Source organism: Phalacrocorax carbo, chromosome 2, assembly GCF_963921805.1.
Source record: "Phalacrocorax carbo chromosome 2, bPhaCar2.1, whole genome shotgun sequence".
NCBI lineage: Eukaryota > Metazoa > Chordata > Aves > Suliformes > Phalacrocoracidae > Phalacrocorax > Phalacrocorax carbo.
In genome coordinates this window covers 147,538,763-147,552,585 of record NC_087514.1, presented here as the reverse complement: position 1 = coordinate 147,552,585, position 13,823 = coordinate 147,538,763, and the positions used below count along the sequence as shown (strand labels likewise).

Below are 13,823 nucleotides of genomic sequence, written 5' to 3'. Positions count from 1 at the left end.
CTCTAGACTACATATTAACATCAGTTTACTTCATCTAGAAGTCATTTTAAGCAGATGTAGTTTGGCCAATGGCAAGCAACATTTATCTGAACAATGAACTATTGAAAATAACATCAAAATTAAAACCTACATTGCAATTAAATGAGCTTAGATATTCAAATACATTAATGCCATGAACATACTGATAATCAAAAATGTATTTTTATATATGTATAGATAATATATAAAAATATGTGTATATATAAAAATATATATAAATTAATGAGAATTGAAAAGAGCTGCCAATCAAGTGATAGCAGCAAAAGCAACACAGACTCACACCTAGCCTTATGTTTCCTAGCTTAACCTGGGACAAGTGAAGAAAAGTTATTTTTATCCCTAGAATTTTTAAGGCCAGTTACGTTACAGGAGCATATAACGGTTGGCTTTTCTTGGGTATTCAACGCAACGGGAAGAATATGCTATTGCTTCTTTTTATTCTTTCAGTGCTTCTGGTACCACCTTTAACTTCATTTAGGAGATGTGGGAGAACCGCTGCTACACATCACCACTTGCCTTCCCTGAATTCTGTTAGCTGTTTGTCTGGGACAGCAATACACACCCACAGAAGGCTGGTCCGACTGCAGTTAACTGCAGCAATACAACCAAATTTCTAGGAAGCCCAAGAGGAAATTCTGCCACATCAACAGCTTTTCATGCATCAGTTGGTGCAACACAACTCTTGAATGTTTTCACCACACATATGGAATTTGCTTAGAAATCTTATCTAGACCTTGTTTCCAATGAAAAAAAAATTCCAAGTTCCTGTTTATTTTCCTATATGCCAAGAAACACAGATGGAATTGAGGACAACACAGAAAATCCTTAGTAAAATACCGTTCCCACATTTCTTCTGAAAACTTTTTAAAACAAACAGCACAACACAAAATAATATTAAAATGCGGCATGATAAACACTATTGATGTATTTTAGCTAAATTGATACTTTCATTTACACTTTTTAAATTTGTACTTTGGCTTTCATAGTTATAAGTTGAACAGAACTAATTTTCAAGCAAATTATATTGACTTCTCCACTAAAATAGCCTACAGCACTATTGATGACTGAAAGCAGAAAGTTTACTTTTTACAGCTAACCTCACCTCAACTGCTATCATACATCCATCACCAATGTGAATCAACCCCAAACACCCACTGTAGTCTTTTACTCATTTGTTCTACAAAAGCAATACTGGGATTGAAAAGATAACCCATCCCATACTGCCACCATTACCATTCAAGCACTTTGAAGTCCTTAAAGTTTGGGGTTTTTTTAAAAAACAGATAATCAAGGTGCAATTTTACAATAAACGTTTTCACTAACTGGCTGAAATAAAAGAATTAACTGAAAAGCTTAATTAGGAGGATGAAAAAGTTAAAATGAAATCAGAAAAAGGGCTTGTGATATAAGAAAAAAAGCAACTTTTTAATCAAGAAGTGTTAATTACAAATGTACAAATTATTATCATTAAAATCTGTCAAGAAAACTGTACACGTTACACGTAAAATCATCCCATGGATACATTATTGACATCACTAGTATTTTTAACATTACTAGCAAAAATAAATACTTTTTAATTCTAGATGGAATGAAGACTTGCTTATGGACAAGGAAATAATCAAATACTGTCTTTGAGAATCAATTGTTTTGATTAAATGTACAAATAAATCCTTCAATTAAATGAAACCATCTAACCTTCAAACAGCAGCACTCAAACATTTTCCAAGAAGGGCATGAATGAATGCAACTGGGAAACACAGTGGGATTTGAAAGGCAAAATGAAAAATTAATGGCACACCTACAGAAACTAATTTATACCTCTGCCCAGTGTACAACAAGGGCACATCAAGTCATTAAAAACCGCATGGGTAGAAGGCCTATCTTCCAATAATGTGAAAAAGCTATAACCTCAACTGTACTACCAGTTTACTCATCTCTTCCATGTTAACTAAGCTGAATATTGAATAAAATTTTAACCAATTAGAATCTATTTATTTATAAACTAGACACAAAAAGAGACTTGTACAAAAACTTACTACAATACTACCTCATTAAGAGTTCCTGTTTGTTTGTTCATTCAGGTTTTGTTTTTTGTTTTGTTGCTGGTTTTTTTTTTTTTTAAAGGAGGCTTTACAGATATAAGACCCTGGTATTTCTCCACCTCCCCCACAAACCTAAGTGAAAACATAGCTATCATTTCTACACAAAGCCCTTCTACATCAAGTTTGTTCCCCCATCCTTTCCATCTACCTCTGTCTTCATAGCACTTAACCTGTATGTGCTCTACACAGACAATGAAAGCAATATCTTACTCAAGAATCTGTTTTCCTTAAGGACATTAACCTATACATCAGGAATCACAACTACACTCTCATATTGACTAGCAGAATTACTTGATTAGGGAACAAACCCAGTATACCCATATAGTAACCTATTTTCTTCACATGAGTATTCCAAAGAAAGCCAGACACTCATAATATGGCAAATAATGGATCTGAGAGAAAACTAACTACTTTCAAGATCATCTATAATTTCAAAAATAGTAACAATAATCAGCCACTTATTCACAAACATTGACATTTTAACTTTCTTCATAAACCTCAATAATCTTTGCTTTTTTAGTGATGAAACAAGCACCAAGAGTAGCAGAATTACTGCTGTGTAAAAATGCTGGCAAGATTCTCAACATTTTATATAAGGCCTATAAGGACACTACCTCAGCAATGAACTTTGCAGCTTGTAACAAAGCACAAACCATGTAAACTTGAAATCTTTTTCAAGTCAAACCTAAATGTTCAGTTTCATCTAAATATTTTTTATTTATTCTTTCCACTGCATGCAGACTAGAAAATTTCGCATTTTTCACATTCAACACCATTACTATTGTCTCAGGCAGCTAAATTGAAGTAGTGCTACACTCAGTTCAACGAAGAGGTCAATGTGCCTCAGTTGCCTGGAGACTGATGGTTGCTACAGCAGCACCAGATAAGCCAAGCTAAATAAGCTTCAGCTTGAAGGCAGAAAACATTTATTGCTAGACCGAAACATTGATGCAGTTGTCTCAGCATGCAGCACTGCGCAAAACCACGCAACTGCCTTTCAGACTACCTGTATATTGTATAAGTCTACGCAAAGACAATCTTACTGAAGCAAAAGGAAAATACAGAAAGTAAAGATTTTAATTGGGCTAAATGCTAGATTACTTGCAACTATGATTCCTTTGTTCTTAGTTGAGTCACATGTTAGGAGGAATTTTCCCTCTGGCTGTAAATTCTTCCTCCTTGCTACTCTCCTCCACCCCCACCCCAAAAATCCTCAGTTAGATTGAATGAGAAGAAAATTAGATTTTGACCCATTTTGCCTAGAAGTAACAAGGAATTAGAACAGCTTTTAAGTGACAAACAAGAAAATGGAGATGGAAAAAACCTTTACTAGCATAGCTCTTTTACATCATTTTGCAAGACTCTTTAAATTTAAAGTACTACTACACAAACACGGTTTAGTTGTTTTGGAAGGAAAGTCACTATTTTGCATTGACTTCTTACAGCACAATACCAGACCCCTCTCTGTCTACAGCATACCAAGGGATGCATTTCTACCGGTGCTGGCAACTTCCTGTGGCAATGAGTCCCAAGGATGAGCAACATATTCTATTAGTAATTATTTCTGTTCTGGATGAGCTGACTTTTCCTTTTATATCTTTTTCTTAAGTTATACGATAAGGAGAACAGAGTAATTTCAGCATCCAAACAGTCTGTGATCCATGTTGATATTTTACCTTTGACCCAGTGGGTAGGAATCTCTTTTGAGAGATCTTATCATCAAGAGGTGTTTTGATAGTCACATAAAATATGTTGATTAGTTTTCATGTATCCACCGTTTCTACTGATTAGAAATTCTAGTACCACAGTAAGGATATGATTTCCTTTTTCTGGAAGCATGCTGCTTAAACCATGCAATATCATTATCTCCAGATGTTTTATTAGTCTCTTTTTAATTACCACTCATTTAAAGGTAATACAAATCACCTTCAGAAAGACAAATGCAGAAAATACAACCAAATTGACCACAAATTTGTAAAACCTGCTACTTTTATGCTGGATCTTAAAGAAAAAAAATTTAGAAAAAAACTCAACCCCACACCTCACCCCACACAAAAAAATCCCAAACCAAACCACACCCCATACAGCAATGTATAAACTGAATTTTTTAAAAATGAACTAACAGAACTTACAAAACGTACTGTTTATCTGCAGGAAAGATGACCTAACTTTACATTACACCTAATGAATTAGTGAATTAGTATCAGCAAAAGGAAAAGACTGGTATAACCTGAAATCATAATCACCAGAGGAAGCATACTTTGGAGAAATTTGGCAATACATTAACATATTGTCATAAGCACTGTCTATGCTTCACATAAATGACTGATTTCTAAGGGGTGAGAAGTTTCACCACGAGGCACCCAACTGCTCCTAGCTTTGCAGATGAACAGGAGAAATCTATACTATCTGCACTCTGGGCTTCATAAGAGCTATTCTGGCATTCAACATCTCAACTACTATTATATTAAGAAACAGACTTCAGGAAGTGGCGTGAAAAAATGTAAAAAGAACGTGAGGATCTTCCTAAGCTATGGAAATCATCTCTGATTACATGTCTTATGTAATTTACCATAATTAGGATAAGTTCTTTTGCATTTCAAGAAATGATTATTGCTTAAGTAAGTTTGCTGAGATCATTTCAACATCCCTAGTTTTAAGTCTTAAGACATTACGATCCAAAGGTGTCTGCAAGAGTAGTATACTAAATCCTTAACTCCAGCCATTACACGCAATTGTGATGTGTACCTTTGGGAGCAAAGCAGGAAGCTCACTTAAGCAGCCAACCACCTAGTGCAGGTTACCTGAAGTCTGAGACTTGTCACATCTGTCACATCCCAGTGTCCAAGAACTGAGGGCAATTTGTCTTTTTTCATGTATTCATTCTACTCCCCAAAGAAAAGTTCATTAAATACTGACAGATAATAGACCTGCCATTTTCTAGAGTACCCACAGAGAGGATGGACCAGAAACTTCCCTTAAATTGACTTATATTTCCACCTGCCCAGCTCTAGAAAACTTCAGATGTTTAATATAAAGTTTTCCTCCCTTCTTCATATTTACTTTGAGCTGGGGGGGGGCAGAAAAGCCCAACACAGGGTATGTTTCTCTGAGCAAGAGTGGGAAACAGAAGTGGGCAGAGGAGTATCCTCCTTGGCCATACTGAATTTGAGAGTATTGCATCCATAACTTGAGGCTACAACCACAAACTCAGCAGCAATATCAGTCAGGTACCTTCATTTTACTGTCCCATGAAAATGCCCAAGTCCCCCTTTTGAAGACTTGCAAAAAAACCTCTCAACGTGAATTTTCAGCAAAGACTAAAGACTACTTGTTGAAAATGTACTTCTAAATTCCCTCATAATTCCACCCGTTTTGGAAGGTGTAAGTAAGATTGCTCCCAAAACTGCTCCTAACATCTCTGTTGATAGGGACAAGAACCAAGAATAGAGTTCCTTTTCCCTGTGTTTTCACTTATTTTCCCATGGGTACCAGAATAGAAAAGAAAAAGGAGGATAAAGTTCCCTTGATAGCATGCAAAATAATGAAGAGACTTAAACTATGACAAGAAAATAACCATTAAAACAGGAAGCCAAAAATAGCATAAACTGCTGATGTGGAAAAAGAACAGGGGACTACAGAGATCCAAAATTAGGGACTAGACTAATTCAGAAAGTGAGAAAATAAAAACCACAGGACAGAAGCATCTGAAACATCAGGTACCCTACATTCATAACCTGAAAAGATCTCAGGATTCCTCAGCTTTCACATTCCCCTATTGTTAACAAATAACTCCAAATCTATTGGAAAAAAAAAAAAGCCTTATCTCCCTCCAAAAGCTGGATCATACAAAGTAGGATAACCACCACTGCATGAATGCTAAAAACCCTGCTGTTTTTCTATTGCTCCTAAGGGGAGTAAAGCCAAACAAACTTCAGAAGGGATAATGGAAGTGATTAAAGCAAACTTATTTCACTTAGAATTGCATCTGAGTAGCAGCACCTACCTCCCCAATTATCACATCTCCACCATGGAGGCAGTAGTTCATTATGTATGTTGAAGTGGACCTATCATGACATCACAAATAAATCTTGGACTAGAGTAACGAACTGCAACTATTTAGTTTCCCTATCTCTGTGCAAGCCACTAGGATTGCTCTTAAGAGACACTTGTCCTTCTCTTTATTAGCTGCTTCTGTGGCAAAAGCAGCACAGTGCATACAGTAAGAGATGGGAACTTAGGAAGAAAATAAAACAGAAGCTGCAGAGGAAAAAAAAAAACAGCTTTAAAAAGAAAGAAGCTGCTAGCAAAAAAAAAAAAAAAAAAAAACCACACACCACCACAACACATTTTTCCCTCTGTCCCAAGAAAGAGAAAATAATCTTTTGGATTACATCTATAAAACAGGTTAGTGACAAGTATGTGCAATACTGCTTGAAACTGCCTCACAGATGTGCTTATTACCGTCACTAAGAGCACAGACACCATCACATGGGAGAAGAAAAAAGGTCATCTAACAAAGTCACAGTTTGATCATATTAAATTTCCAGAATAAGAATAAATCCTGAAAATTTCTGAATAAACTGAGATTACTATAATGCAAATATCATACATTACTGAATCACACAATGCCAGCACCAAAGAGTTGATGAGCTACAAATGTTTAAAATAGAAGGCTGTATGCCTTACAGAAACCACTATGTGCCACCTTCACTCCCAACTAAAAATACTATTGAAATGAGATTACAAGATACTTAAATGCATTTTTTTCTTAAAAGGAATATAGTCTGAGAGATGGCTTTAATAATCAATAACTGGAAGAAAACCCAGTCAAAAATCTTTACTTCTATTTCTGCAGTATGATCCTGGTATTCTGTACTTAGAGATGCCAGAAACAAACAGCCACAGAGCACTAGTAGAGTAGTCTCACTCATTTAAGCCATCAAAAAGAATAGACAGCTCAACCAATTTCAGTCTTAGTCTTGACCAAAATAGCAAACGTTTCATTATAAAACACTACATCTACTAAGCCAAAATTTAAAAAAAAAAAATTTAATCTAACAACTACCATTTCCTGGGAAGCAGAAAACAAATCCTGCTGTACAATACCAAAAGCTACTGAGGCACCCAGGTCACCACTTTTTTTATGAACATATATTAATCACCAAGAATAATTTATCAGAAAGAGCAATAGAACAAACAGCTACAGAACAACACAGCAGGCTGACAAACATTTCTGCTATAATTGTGAAACGCAGCTAAATCTTTGAGAAAAAAACTGAACATAGGATCTTGGAGCGGTGTGACTTGGCTAAAAAGGGAAAAACTAAGGCACTATTCAAAATGAAAACACAAGAAAGTTATTTTTTTCAACAACAGCACAAATGAATATTCATGTAAAAGCTGAAGGCATGCTTCTGAGACAAAAGGCAGTAGTTTGGGATATAGTCATTTGCTGTTACATACAAAACAGGCAGTACTGACAAAGATGTCAAGAGGATCAATTCACAGAAAACCAGGAGCAAATATTTGGTGAGCTGTACCTTCTTTCCTGTATCCCTTTTTCCCTATATTCTTGCAATTGTTAAATGCATTGTTATGCTAATAAAGCCTCACTGAATTAGCAAGTATAACCTATACGTGTATAACCTTGGGCTATGCCCAAGGCACATAAAAAAAGAGGAATAGGATGCAAAAAAATCTGCATTTCCAGCAAGTAGCATTTTTACTAGACCGCTGATTCCCACCTGGTGAGGAACACCAGCATTTAAATTCAGTTACGGCACAGCATGGAACACAAGATAATAATCTCTTCTGGATTTATTAGATTGGAATAAAAATTATGAGTGGCATGAGGGAGAAAAAAATGAGACACAAAAGAAAAGGTGTTTGCAACGAGGCCCATACTGTGTTTTTGTCTTAAAAGCAAACAAACAAAACCCACAGTATGGGAACTATCATACTTGACAATAGAATAAAAGAATCAAAATCCAGGATTTTGAAGTTGCGCACTTTTTTTAATCTTTTAAATCAGTGTTGTTTAGTTGTTGAAAGAAAAAGCAGCACTTCAGGGTTTTAATCACTAAAGTTGTATATGGGCATAGCAGTTACTCAAAAATAACAAAAGGCATAGCAGTATTACCTAATTTTGTCACTTTAGGATGGTTTCTTTCATTTGCTTGCAAGTTTTCTTAATACTATGAACAAAATTTTCTGTATTTGAAAAAGGATTACTGTATTCGTAAATATATATGTATTTTCTGTATGTATGCCTACCACAACCTCCATAACCTCCTAATCAAAATAGTTCAGCCCATTTTGAGACCTGCATTTTTTCTAAGCCCTCCTCTTTAAAATGTCTTAACACCCTTGCTTTAAAAAAAAAAGGGATGCAAAAAATCCATCAAAAATTTACAAATTCATGATGTTCCCAAAATAATAATTAGAAATGCCCAACAGAGATCTAAGAAAACGTAACAGCTTAAGTCTTAGAAGAGTGCACCTTAGCAGCACATCTGACGGTATTCCAATTTTTTGCACTATTCCAATTGCAGATCTGCCATCCTTACCAAATAACTGAGCAGCCAAGGTTTGCCCATACTTGCTCTCTTCACTAATAGGTTAAATAAAACCTCCTTTTTTACTTATTAATTTTTATCTGCTATAGAAACACAAGCTTACCTTAACTTATAACCATTGTATGTACACCTAGAATCTTGGTTGATCACTACTCAAAAAATACATTAGCACACTGTTATTTGAAGACTTTCATGGTCAAGAGGTGGGTAAACACTGAGAATACATCCACAAGAGCCCAGTAAGCAGACAGAGCACTCTGATTAAACTTTGCAGAACTAAGTAGGTAAACCCTAACCCCTGAAGTATAATCAGTCATTTATGATAACTGCATTTAAAAACAAAAACAAAAAAACCACCACCAGCCCTAACTGGTTCCCTCAAACTGCAGAACAACTGCATGGTAAAATACACTCTCTTGAGTATCTTCAAACACTAGTAATGACCTCATGAACTGAAACTGGAAAAGACTCCCAGAGTCCAGAAAAAACAAAAGCACATTAAAGATGGTTGTCATGATTTAGTGCAAATCAAAGGCACTTCCAGCCGGGAGACCCGCTTGGTATTTTCAAGTCTTGAAAGTCAGGAAAAAGCATCTGATCTGCCTGGTGCAATGACAGAAGTAACACCAATCCTAAACCTCAACCAGGACATGAAAGCATTTCGTATTTTAAAATTCAAAAGAGACACCCATCTTCTTTCTCCTCCATGCTAGAAAGTAGCCTGAAAACTAATTTTCCCCATGAATGAGGAAGAACTGTGTCCATGGACCTTCAAGTCAACTGACTGTTCACCTCTTGCCACTACAGCTTCTGTGTAGGAATTCTCTCTCAAAACTGATAAATCCAGTAGGGTAAAAAAACCCAGAATGGTGACAGTTAAAGCCATTCAGCCTCAGCTGGAAACTGCTGTTGTCTACCTGCTGGATGTTACTGGATGCCAGACAAAAAGGACAAGTGCCAATCTAACTGCAAATGGTGAAGATGGTGGATACAGAAGGGAAAAAAGATTGGAACAATAAATATAGGTGCCTCAGTTGTAGAACATAACAGAGACATGTCATGATACACAGCTTATCTAAGGTATGATGTTTGGTTGAAATATCAATGCCTGTAAAATGGTATAGCTGATGGAAGGACCAAGTTCAAATTCATGCATTGACACCACTGATGTAAGAAAAAGCAAAGACTATGCCTTTACCAATTTCCAACTGGCAGACCCGAGTTAGCAAAGTGTAGTCCTAGAATCACTGAAGCAACACAGGACTTTGTTGATTCTCTGTGCAAACACAGTTCCCTTTTAAGGTGGTCAACCAAAATTTCTCACCATTTGAGCCTCCCTTTATAGTTCAGAACCAAATGACTCTTCAAATGGTAGTAGCTGTGAATAAGATCCTGCCAGGTAAATCTATGACCACTTGAAAACAAGGTAGGTACAAGGTAAGATACATGACTCCTGGAGGAGCGGGGCGATGGGGAAGGATAAAAAGAAACCCAAACAACATCACCACAAAAACCCCAATACACCTCCCAAAAACAGAGCCAAAGGGAATACAGGAATTTGAAGCACTTAACCTATGAGGGGCTCTCTAGTTCAGCTAAACACTAAGAGAAAGTGCACCTCCTACGGTATACTTCACCTTTTTGTGACAACATGAGAAAAAAAATACTATGGTATTTCTGTTCCTGTCTGCTAAATATGGGCTCTGTTCCATTGCTTTTTTAATCCGTTTATCCTCTGACGGAGTTTAACACATAGAAGTGATGGTGCACAATTCTTCCTTATTTAACTTTTCCATGTCATTCGTGATTTTACCGACCTCTCTTGTACCCCACCTCAGTGTCTCTTTTTCAGGCCAAGAGTCCTATACTATTTACTCATTCCTTATAAAGATGCCATTTCTTGCCATTGTTGACTACCATGGCTGCTCTTATACCTCTTTTGATACCTACTGTATCTGTTTTGAATAGAAACTGCTTTTCCCTTTAACATGAATTTCATTTGCCCTCTTACCACCTTGTCAACATAGGCTGCTGAGGTCTTTCAGCAATTTGTGACAGCTGATCTTCATAATAGCTCACTGCATAACCTAGCATAATCAGCAAACTTGGCTTCTGTTCCTCCTCATTTTCCTAGATCATTTATGAAAACATTGAGCTGTATGAAAGGCCATAACGCTGATCTTTCCAAGATTCTGGTGGTAAAACTCTCCACTGTGAAAACTGAGCATCTATTTGTTTGGGGTTTTTTTAAAATCTTTTAATCTGCTACTAAACTATGACACAACCTCTCCCCTTATCTCCAGACTGCTCAATTTAAGTGTCTTCAGGGAGTTATGTTGTGTAACGCTCTTTGGGAATAAAAGACAAAGACAGACAGAAAGAACAAACTAACTCCAATTGGTTGTGATTTCCCTTCACAAAAGCTATGTTGGCTCTTTGCCAAAGCACTGCATTTTTAATTCACTACTTTAAAACAGTTTCTATCAATTTGTCCAGAGATGTCACCCAATTTTGTGTGAAACTGGCCAACAGGTTCCAAAGTTACAAGACAGAAAATCACACCGGCATAATGCAAGACTTATTTCTTTAGTAAACCGGTCCACAAGAATTACATAAAAATATGAACTGCCACCTATAACAACCAAGTGTTATTTAATATTGAAATGTATTCTATGTTGGCCTGCACACAGTATTTCTGCTATATATATGTACCATACACACGTGCATGTGCAAGTACACACACATGCATAAGTACATAAGTAGATATGTATTAAGCTTGATTTTAATTCTGCAGGTTTATATCCACTATCTTAAATTACTGTAGACTCTATAAATTAAAAGTTGATGCCTTATATGCACACACACAAAAGTTATATTTGATACACTCATTGTAAAACAGATTTCCATCAGGAAATGAAAAATATAATAAACATGAAATATAAAAACATCATGTCCAGTACAGTATTCCTTCATACTTATACTCTAATTGTGGTGGCTCTATACACCTATGATTTTGTACTCTCTTGCCTTGATAAATGCGATCTTAAATTAACTTAAATTCATATAAAATGCTACCATAAAGATATTTTTTCTGGTTCATTACTTCGACTATGTCACCTTTCTGCACTCCTCCAGTGCCTCCCTTATTTCTTCACCGTCAAATATGAACTACGTATCTTCATTTATATGACCTTTCAAATACAAAACTGTAGCATATATATCAACTTTCATTTGCTGTTAAGATGTCAGCCTTGGCCACCTCTTTGCCAGGGCTAGCCTTAGTTGTCCATTTGTCAAATCTCCCAAATAAACCCCTCTGTACTTTAACTTGATACCAGCATTTTTGCATAAAACATGCAGAACTATGTCTTTTCCTTTTTAAAAATCTTTTCTTAAAATGTTCTGATAACAGACACTGGTTAGTTAGAGCATTGATGAACTGTAACCAGCGTTTATGCTACTAGTCATAATATAGTCATTATTACTACACACTTCCACAGATTGTTTATAAAAATCTGTGTGCTCTACAAAGATGGGACTATGTAATATTACACGGTACTTCTAGCCAATGTAAAGTTTTCACAACAAATACACTGTTTATTAATCTATTTTCCAAACAAATTATTCTTTTAACATTGAAAATAAGCAGGTCAATAACATGGTTTGCTATCTTAAACTCTTGTGATAGTTTACCTGAGTTGCAGCAACAACAGTAGTTATAGAAGGCGCAGTTGAAGGTGACAGAGCTCCCACTTGCTGCAAGTGGCCTGAAGCCTGCTGAGGTAAATGAGAACTGGAAACGGGAGTGCTAGATCCTGAGCCAGATACTGCATTTGGAAATGATACTGCTACATCATTGCTGCTAAAAATACCTGAAAAAAATTACAAAAATTATTACATGCATCTCTCTCTCTTCCCCTCCCTCTGTTTTCTAGTAACCATGTAAATATGCAGTAGAAAATTAAGACAAACAAGATCACTTAATACATAACGCAGAAAGTTCCTGTGTTGAAATTCTAACCATGCTGATTGATAAAAGTGCTCTCATCATTTGACATTCTACAGTTCAGGGAACAGAGATTGATTCAGTTCTAAGTTTTTGTAAAACTTGTGATAAATCAATTTTTATGTGCATTACAAACTGCTCAAATATTAATGGTAGCAGAATTTTTGGCTAAAATGCCTGCCTTCAACTGAGTCTGCTATCAGAGTTTGATCTTTCAATTAATTACTGTAAAAGTTAAGTAGATAAAGAATGAAGTATTGGGCTATATAACAGAACATCCACAATACAAATGGAAAAATACTTTTAAGCTTTAAAGTAAAATGTTTCTGAACATCATACATTTGTCCAAAACTGTAATTTTCAGTACTAAGGAATGCTTGTGTTATTTTCAGAAAAATATTGACAGCATGTCTGAGGACAAAGTACTCAGATTTGCTGGTAGAACTGTTAGCATTTCTTTTATTCACACAGTAAAACTCCATCCGTGATCTAAGAATGCTTGACTAACATCTCTGCTAGAACAGCCAACAAGTAAGTGACTAAACATGTTAACATTAGTCAGACTTGTATGTTAGCAATTTAAATAGGAAGAGTTCATACCCCTCTGTGAAGCCGTTACTTCTGTTCATCTACATGCAGGGTAAAGTTCATTATATAGGTTGGGAAAAAAACCCTACTGACCAGAAGCCCAGGACAAGAAGTAGTACCTGTCTATGAAACTGTTAGGCTCCACGTGCATTAGATAAGTGAGCTGTCAGCTGGCCAAGGAATATCAAGCATGGTAGCACTGAACTGCAGTTAGAGGAAGAGTGCCACAGGGAGTAAACAGAAGTAGAATGAACATGGTTAGATCAAAAAAAGCAACAGAACTGAAATGCCAGTTAGAAGGCAAAGGTGGAGCTAGTTTGTCACTCATACAAATAATGATTTGAAGAAGGCAGTGACAATAAGAAGATATGCAATGTTAAAATACCATTCACCACCCAGCAATCCCTCTGAGCCCAGGCAGTCAAGGGAGACTAACATCATCCAATTCCACACATAATATGCAAACACTGATACATCTTAAATTCCCTGCCTCTATTAATTGTCAAGAAA

The 13,823-nt window shown here is 36.1% G+C and overlaps 1 protein-coding gene across 9 annotated transcripts in view; it reads right to left on the bottom strand.

Annotated features, from left to right (window-relative positions):
• Positions 1-13,823, bottom strand: part of MLLT10 (MLLT10 histone lysine methyltransferase DOT1L cofactor) — a 137,745-nt gene that overhangs the window by 23,723 nt on the left and 100,199 nt on the right. For all 9 annotated transcript variants that reach the window (XM_064444772.1, XM_064444773.1, XM_064444771.1 and 6 more), the window contains one exon: positions 12,413-12,591. In XM_064444772.1, the coding sequence (XP_064300842.1) occupies positions 12,413-12,591 (179 nt within the window). The remainder of the gene's footprint in view (positions 1-12,412; positions 12,592-13,823) is intronic.